Source organism: Pinus tabuliformis, chromosome 7 (assembly GCF_031772625.1).
Source record: "Pinus tabuliformis cultivar Carrire ecotype Pingquan chromosome 7, CPIR1, whole genome shotgun sequence".
Taxonomy (NCBI): domain Eukaryota; kingdom Viridiplantae; phylum Streptophyta; class Pinopsida; order Pinales; family Pinaceae; genus Pinus; species Pinus tabuliformis.
In genome coordinates this window covers 476638884-476648302 of record NC_142293.1, presented here as the reverse complement: position 1 = coordinate 476648302, position 9419 = coordinate 476638884, and the positions used below count along the sequence as shown (strand labels likewise).

Sequence of the window (9419 nt, the reverse complement as noted above, 5' to 3'; positions counted from 1 at the left end):
GAGGTGAAATTTCCATCAAGAGTCTGGTATGTGAAAGAAAGAGAGAGCACAACTATGAATATATATCTATACATTGATATACCCCATAATAATGAAAATTGGAGGTGATGGGAAGAGTCATAGATATGTGTTCGGTACCAAACACTGAAGTTGTTTACGTACTTACAAAAGCTCCCAAGTCACATGAAAGGATTAAATACCGACAATCATATTCATTATATGACACGAGAGAGGTATCTACAAAGTTGTGTAAACAAATCGTAAATGAGATGACACAAAACATCGTAAGTATTGTTATTTGTATTTTTATTTTGCGTTTTGAAAGTGTCTCGCTATATTTTTTTAACTTTGTTTATATTAACATATGATATTTTGTTTGGCAGAATTTTGTTGAAAGCTGTTCAATTAGGTTGGGAGGCATTCATTTCATAGAGCATGATATCATGAAAGTTGTCAGCCATTTTTACTCAGTGTCAGAAGAAGATATGGAAAACATGGAAAATGTAGTAATTGATGATGCTACAAAACTACATCCAAAGAATCAGAAAAAAGGCCTCTGGTGGATAAATCTAGCAAGGGTAAACAAGTTACTTTTGAGGATGATGAAGTTGAAATTGACAATGAAGCATATGTTGCCATTACTGAAGATGACATTGGAACTGAAGAAGGTCGTAAAAGACCAAAAGTAACAATGCCCAAGAATAGATCTCTTGAGAATGTTATGACGAAAAAAAGTAGAGTTGAAGATCTTGAAGTAGTCATTACCAGCAGTCAAGAACCTAGTGAAACTTCAAAAGAAAGCAGAGAAATCATTACACCAGGAGCTGATTTAGATGATGGCATAATCAAAACAAAACAAAATGCCATTCGACAGAATTTGACAAAGAGAAACTTATTTGATGGTGGTCGTACATTTCAGTTAAATGTCAGACAAACCTATAAGGCAAGTGAAGGACAATGCCAATATCAAGTCAGAAAGCCACATCATCTGCATGTTCACAACTTGAAGACATTGATGAGGTACAATCCATATGCTCATGTGGTTAGTTATGTGCTTCTTGTTGATCCACTTCAAGTTCCCAACAAAGAAGCATTTGATAAGTCAAAATGTTTTGAATACAATTATTATGTGCTTGGGGGGAACCATTCTGTTGAAGCTCAAAGACAATTGATGGAGGAATATCCTAATAACCCACGTTTTGAAACAATGAAATGTATCATTTATGCTGGTTTAAATGAAACAGAAGCAAAGTTAGTGGCATGGGATCATAATTCAGATAATGAATATAGGATGTCTATGACTTTGATCCAAAAGATTAGATTTATTCATAGTGAATTCCTAGAAAAATGTGGTGGGGATAAGATAAATATTACTGCAGATTTCCGAAAGGAATGTTGTATGGAAATAGGCTATCAAATTGAAGAGAAAACCAATTCAAAAGGTGGAAAAGACAGCAGATATAGCGATTTATTCAGAGGTGTTGATAACATTTTCCAATTGGCATTTAGAACTGGAGATATTTGGAATTTGATTGATAACATTTTTAGCATGTGGGAAGACATTGGCATTAAAAACCAGAGGGTCAAAAAGTCTAAGCCATTGATATGTAGCAACAGTAAATCAGCTCCTGAACTGAAGCAACTTCCAGACGATATGACCATCACGCCTTGGAGGGCGATGCAAAGAGTGAAAGATGAAAAAATTGTCAAAACAATATTATCTCGTGTGAGGTCAGGGGAATTATCATTGGAAGAAATGTCTGAAGAATTTCAAAAGTAAGTTTGCTGAATTATTTTTACTTATTTCCAGGATTATAGTTATCTTTTAAATAAAACATGTTGTTATTGGTAGTATTTGTTATACATATCATTATATTAACTTTTTCTTACTTTATCTATGCAATCACAAAGTTTACATGAAAATTCAGGAACAAATGGTTAAATTGTTGAATGAAGATAGTTGGGATGATGTTGTACGCAACTATCCAGATTCAAGTTCTACATCAACATTAAAAGCTTTTTATCTTGCATTTAAAAAGGTAACTTGATTTATACATTCAGTTTTAATCATCTGTGTACTATTTTTAATTTAAAACTTACACATACATTTGTTTGTTTGGTAAAAGATGAGGAAAGAAGATAATGGAGCACCAGATAGTTTCAAGACTTTTATTGAAAAAATAAAGATTGAAAGACTGAGAAAGCAACGTATTAAGAATGTTGAACTTGATCCAACTCTTAATCATTTCATTTGGAATGGGCTAGACACTATTCAATATCAAGTAATACAAGGTGACTGTGAAGACATTGCTAAACTTGTACCAAAAAGGGATTATGCCCTGGTTATTGCAGATATTCCCCATGGTTTCAATATTCCAAACATTTACTATGATAGTGACCCTTATACTTATCAAGCTTTTAATAAAGTGGTGGCGGGATTTATGGAAGTGACGTCATCACCATTATGGAGATTTGTGACATTTCATTCAGACACACAATTGGCAATGGTATTGTCAAGCTTCAAGGGGAAAACAAATTCAAGGATGCAGCTTACATGGTAAGATGTTTAAAGGTATATTTGATTAATGTTGAAAAATTCATTTATGTACAAGTTAATTGAACTTTTACTATTTTATGTTACAGGCAAAAGTCAAATCTTCTTAAAATTGAAGATCAACAATTTATAAATGACTGTGAGTTCATTCATATTGATAGTTGGGCAAAAGATGATAGCCATATGTCTATGATTTTTAATCAGGTGGACAGAAAGAGTCATAGCCAAATACTGACTTATGATGCTGTTGTGAGAAAACTAACATATGAAGACAAAGAAACGAAAGGAGAGATAGTTAACATTTATCAGAAACCACAATTATTGATTAACTATCTTATAGACATATGTTCAAATGAAGGAGATTGGGTTCTGGATTTATTTTCTGGCTCAGGTAGGTTTTGCCACATGGAATTGAATTTCAATATGTTCTTTTTTTTAATTAATATGTCATTGTACTAATTTACTTCATTATTTTGTGCTTGATAATTAGGTACAACACTAGCATGCTGCCTTCAAAAAGGAAGAAATTGCATTGCAATTGAGAAAGATCCATTACAATGCAATTTCATTCAGCAAAGAATTAATGCTCTTCAATTTCTTCCAGATGCAATGCAAGAAATTGGGTTGAAGAAAGGGGACTTTAGTGAATCACGTGTGGCAAAAAAGGCAAAGGAACCCCAACCACCATTACATGGAATGTTTGGAAAGACATATATTGGGAGATTTGCAGACATCAAAGACCCATTAGAAGAGGAAATTGCGCAAAGGAAGCAGAAAATATTGTGGAAGATGACAATGATGAAACTCTAGAGGACGAAGAGTTTGGATTACGTGACATTGTTGATTAAATTTAAGTTATACCTGGAAATCAAGCTTTGCAATGTTTTGACTCTGACATTTCATGAAAAGAATAATCAATGAATTAAAGTTATTATGTGTTCAATATTTGTAATTTGTGATTTTCGCATTGATTTTTAAGTTAATTATTATTTTTTGAAAAAAAAGTTGTTATTATTATTTTTTTGACATGAAATTCATAAAAAAAAACTATTATTTGACCATTTTTAGTTAATATTTTTGTATAAAAATTGTGATTTTGACATGTTAATTCTAGCAAAAAATTATCAAAACGTTTAGTTTTTTTGTTATATTTATGTTAAAAATGGTTATTTTTATGTCCATTGTTAAAAAATGTTGTTTTTTAGAAACAATTATTTCATGTGGATTGAAAAATTAATTAAGGATGTATAAATATGTAGATTATCTAAAATTCAAACTATCGACTTTCTAATTTAAAAACGCAAAACAATAAAAACCCCACTAAAAAAAAAAATTAAGATAGAGAACAAGAAAATATGAATAAAATGACCACTTCAAAAACTATCAAATTTAGAAAATAATTTTTTACATTTCACACACTAGAAAATTTAAAGTCAAAAAATAGGTCTTTTAAAAAAAGGGTGTGATGCAGAATACTCACTTTTTAAAATCAGCATGAAAATCACTACCATTCTAAAACTTAATGCACATGAAAAAAACTAAAGTTCCAAAAACCATGTTCTAAAAAAAACATGTGTATTCTGCATCACCACTTTTGAAAATCGGGTCAATTTTTTGCTATCTCTACGAAACGGGTAACAGTATCAGTTCCCGTTTCAAAGTTTACATTGTTCTTTGCTCATGTGTTATCAGTGATGCATGTAGTTAATCAACTGAGAAGTTTGTGAGATCCTTTGTCTCTTCTATAGTGGTGACAATCACATCGAACCTTGAGGGTAGGATCCTCAATAGTTTCTCCACAATCCTCCTTTCTTCAAGAATCTCTCCATGAGACCTTATCTGTGTGACCAGACCAATCACATGTGTGAAGAATGAGTCAATATTATCTGACTCCTTCATGCAGAGAGTCTCAAAATCTCTCCTCAGCAACTGTAGTTTTGCTGTCTTCACTTTCTAGATGCCTTGATAGGCTATCTTGAGAGTTTTCCATGCTTCTTTGGATCTCTTAGTTGCTGCTATCCTTGGAAACACACTCTCATGCACTGCTTGATACAAAAAGTAGAGGGCTTTAGAATCCTTCTTCTTATTGCTCTTCAACAGATCTTTGTCTGCCTGAGTTAAATAATTAAACTTATTTTCATCTGCTGGTTCTTCAAAACCATCCTCAACAAATTCCCATAAGTCTTGGGAAGCAAGCAAAGCTCTCATAGTTATTGCCCAATAGTCATAGTTTTTTCCATTAAATTGTGGGAGATGGGTATTACAGATACCTATGCCAGTGTTGGCTCCAGCCATTCTTGCACTCTTAACTATGCTTCAAAATACTTGAATGTGTATTTAAAATAGCTGACTGTCCTCAACAGTAATACAAAAACTAACTTGAGAAATACCTTGGATTCTTTCTTGACTGAGTCTTCACTCTGCTGGAGAAGCTGTTGCAGCAAGAAATCCTTCCTTCAGCTTCTTTGACACCTTCAAAGAGCCTGGACAAGCTCTGATACCATGTTGGGAATTTTTGATAATTCCAAACAAAAAATGAATAGAGAATAATGCTCTGTTTTTAACACAGAGGAACAAAAAATTATTTTTGCTGAAGACAGAGTTTCAGCAACACACACAAAAGGAAACTTGTATTCATTAACAAGACTGCTGTTACAAGTTCTTCCTCTAACAGAGGGATTACACAAAGAACGCTTCAGATGCAGTTTCAAAGACTTCACTTTGTCTCTCCAAAAAAAAATTAACACTGTTGAAACATTGTTGTGTCTGCGCTGCTGTACATTACAAAAAAAAAATACTCTATCTCTGCTTGCAATTTTTACACTGTTTTGTGTAAAAAAATTTCATTCGCACGCTGTTGCATATTGCAATACCCTTTTTCAACAACCAAAAAAAACATGACAATACATTTTTTTTTTACTTGTGCCATACTCCCGTGAATTAAAAAAAAAGAAAAATTAAAAACTTTACCTACATTTACCAACCGTAATTTCTTCACATTAATTAATTTTTGGAATGAGGGTACTTCACATTAATTAATTTCCGGAACGAGGGTACAATCTTCTCCACATTAATCAGACGGTTGTTTGCAATATCGCATGGCCAAACCATACGAGCTTTACGCGCCAGGGAAGGCTGTTTTTGTAAAACCATTCACGGCACGTGTCAACAGGTGAATGTGCTCGCTGCCCCCTCGAGAAATACCACCGTTCGGTAAAAGGCGGTGCGGGGAAACACATGGCAGTTTTCTGGAACAAAAACGCTTCAGTTGAAAATTATCATTTCAACAATGCATACTGTCATTAACGATGGACGCGACGGAGCTCAGGGACAGAGACGGAGTGAAGGCACTATATACCATATAAAGCTGTTGGGAATTCCTCAAAATGTAAGCCCAGCGCCTGTCTCGCCAGTATCGGAAGTGCACGGGTATAAGAGCGTGCAGGGAACCTCAGCGGGGTCGCGCCGGTTTTTCAACTTTGGATCTTTGTTCCTACTATTGATATTCTGCTCTATCTCAAGTAGCTTGGAGTGAAAGCGTTGGAATGCTGTTTCTATGCGAGAGTCATCTGTCGAGTAAGAGGCGGAACCTTATCCCAGGTATACCTCGTCGGTCGAATGCTGCAATAGAAGCTCCAGGACAGCCATGGTGGCAGCATAGGGCTTTGACTGGACACAATTTTTCAGAAATAGGCTTCCTAGTCATGAAGTCAGTCCAAGTATTATGGGGATCCTTTCTCTGGAATAAGTTTCCGGGTGGTACTGGGGTGATTGGGCATAAATCCCACACAGTCGTACTGCTCAAAATTGACTGCTGCATGGTGGGTAGAAGCGATCCAAATGAGTGTGGTAATCTCTTCTTTGACCTCCTCCACACTCTTCATCTGGTACCATCCCCTTATCTTTGAGCTTAAAGTGGATTGCAGGTTCCCTGAATATTCGGAAATGGGACTGACATGGGCACGGTTAAAAAATTGACCGCGCCCATATCCGTCCGATTCTGAATATTTAGGGAATCTGCAATCGACTTATATCCGTGACCCACCTCGACTATCTCTTTCTGCCATGCTTGAACTTCTCCATCACTCTCTACACTTTGGTTGTCCTTGTAATACAACGATGTGTAGTCAGAAACGCAACATTTCAAGGCCGCCCATATTTCAAGCCCATTCACTGCATACGGATAATCTTTTGTCACAAGCCTCACACTTTTTGCTTTATCAGTTGGATCGGGCACAACCATGCCCTGGACAATGCTTATTATATTAGAGCATTAATATATTAGTCTCACAAAAGTTACAACATGGTTATAATAGTAACTTTTAATATTAAAGTTACAACATGGTTATCGTTATAATATTACTTTTAAGAAGATCAAGCGAAAGTGAGGGATGAGGAACTTGTGAAGTGGGTGCAGTTTGCTCAAATGTCTATGGGTAGCAATGGTAAATGGCTCCACCTTAGCATGAATCCTGAGCCTGCATTTGAAAGAAAAAACAAGTACTTTATTAATAATCTATGTAGACAAAGCACAACAAATGTGAATATGATAAAGGTGGCTGGTAATCTTCTAACAAGTTCAAACTAAAAAACCTCAAATGATATTGTTATCTCTTACCAATGGCTAACCAACTGATGAGCTTTGGCTAGTTGCCATAACCACCCTTCATCTTCACCGCTATCGTCAGGAGTGTAGACTTGTCTTGAACCCAAGCCCACTGACGTGGGAAGAAAACGCAGCTCAATGGCCACAGGCTTTAGAGTTCCGGTGTCGGCCAGGAAGAAAATTGAACGGGTAGCGTAGGCTTTCCTGGTAGGAAGCTGGTTCACGAGCTTGACGTAGGGCATGTATGCATCATAGTAGTCCAATGTAAAGAGTCGATTCGATTTAATAGCCTGCTAAAATGGGCACGCATGCTTACTGGTTGTCCGTCTATTGTATTGCGGAAGAATATTCAAAATGCTAGTGTATATTCATTAACGAACCATTAAATCTAATTAACAATTTAATTGAAGGAACTAAATATCTCCTCCATCGAGATGCCATCTAGGCTTTTAAGGATATGTTGAGCTGCGATTACACTTTGTTGGGAATCATAGATTTGTGCGTTCAGGTGGCCGGATAGTGGAAAGCTCTGTAATCACATAAAGAAGTTTGTATCGTTATTAGTATTAATAATCTTGGTTGCTTCATACTTGTAAACATCGAATGACCATCGGATTCCCTCCAAAAAGAGTCTGGCGGGCAAACTCTTTCTCTGTCATCCATGCAGCGTCATCCCCTATTGCACAGACACCGATTACATTCAGTAATTATCAAACATAACTAATAGCGCCCAAAATGCTTTAAATTCAAATTTGGGATTAATCCACTAACTGCTAATAATAGTTGGAAGCGAAAACTCGAGGATAGCTTGATCATCTGTATTCAGAATCCCTTTCATCGTCTGACTGGGAAGGACTTCTTTGGCTAAACTAGCTGTAATGTTAGTCAAAAATGAAATTCCCTTACTATAGAGACCAAGAACTTCCTTCAAACGGCCAAACTCAGGCTTAACAGTTGACATTATGGTGGGCAGGGTTGGAATTTGGATTTCTCGTTGCCCGTCAAATAATTTTTTTTTTTACGTTTTGGATCTTCATATTACCCTACAAATAATGTTATGTTTAAAATTTTGCCCTTTAGTAATAATGTTTTGATAATAAATTAACCATTCACCAATAAAATTTTGAGTTAAAATTTACCCTTCAATAGCACAAATTAATATATTTTAGGAAAAATACAAAATGACCATAACACACAAATGACTTATTGAATCTTATTATTTATTTATAATTAATAATGATTACATATTTTCTATTTTAATTTTTCTTTTTAATATCAAAATTTTTTAATAACCAAATTGAAAATCAAATTAATTTTCAAAATTAAATAAAAGTATTTCATTATAGGTCTTGTACAAGAAATTATATAGTACTTTTGGTGAATTTTTTGTATTTTAGACATTCTTAGAGAATCATTTATTTTTTATTTAATTTATACACCATATTATTTTTTATTTTTGTACACATCCATATTATTATTTGTACACAATTGTTATTATTAATTCCAATTAGACTCAATTAAGTATCATTCTTTACCTAAGTTGCCAAATCCCAACCCTCATGAGGTCTACTATGACGACTCCACCCAACTAAAGAAAGCAACGCCTTTTGAAAATAAAGTTTTATCCTATTACATAACCCCAAAAATGTTGTATAAGACAAAATTGATTAAATCACATTTTCCATTTCCACCAAAAAGTGCTTGCATAAGGCAACGTCGATTAAATTACATTTTCCATTTCCATCTTACATTAAAAGTTTGTAGATTCTCTAATAAATTGTGGTCCTCTTTCCCATATATGTAATAGTAAATCTATAGTCAATAATTGCTATATCTTCTTCGTCATCTTTTAAAGTACCCTTACCCTTTACCTTGAGCATGGCTATCATGTCACCCTCATACAATTTAACTCATCTCATGGTGCACATATTCTAATTTTCATGTGAAATTATAGGGTTTGCCTCCACTCCACTCCTAATGTCTCATCCTCAAACTAACTTCCCTTTTTTTCTTTGTTTTCTGTGCTAATTTCTTATCATTTAAAACTAATTTCCCTTTCTTTCTTTGTTTTATGTGTTCATTTCTCATCATTTTAGAGCACGGATTGAGATACTTCCTCTAAAATGCAGCTTATGTAAATTTATCTCATTTTACATTGTAAATTTTTAGCATATTTGGAAGGTTGGAATTATTTTTTCCTCCTCATTTTTATGTAAAATTACATCTCATAAAATTCTACAATATACTCTTTATATTCTA

General features: G+C 34.4%; 1 protein-coding gene across 1 annotated transcript; it reads right to left on the bottom strand.

The window, feature by feature from the left end:
• Positions 1 to 6464: 6464 nt before the first annotated feature.
• On the bottom strand, positions 6465 to 8121 carry LOC149248031 (linoleate 9S-lipoxygenase 1-like). The gene is made up of 5 exons (XM_089447090.1): positions 7932 to 8121; positions 7751 to 7836; positions 7173 to 7450; positions 6918 to 7032; positions 6465 to 6800 (listed from the first exon to the last, which is right to left on the bottom strand). Exons 1-5 carry the CDS (start codon positions 8119 to 8121, stop codon positions 6465 to 6467), a joined length of 1005 nt encoding a protein of 334 aa, XP_089303216.1.
• Positions 8122 to 9419: the final 1298 nt, after the last annotated feature.

Coding starts and splice junctions, on each gene's coding strand:
- LOC149248031 (XM_089447090.1), bottom strand. CDS start 8,121: ATGTCAACTGTTAAGCCTGAGTTTGGCCGTTTGAAGGAAGTTCTTGGT. Junction 7,451..7,750: donor TGGTCATTCGATGTTTACAA/GTATGAAGCAAC, acceptor CCATTTTAGCAG/GCTATTAAATCGAATCGACT. Junction 7,033..7,172: donor CATCAGTTGGTTAGCCATTG/GTAAGAGATAAC, acceptor TTTCAAATGCAG/GCTCAGGATTCATGCTAAGG.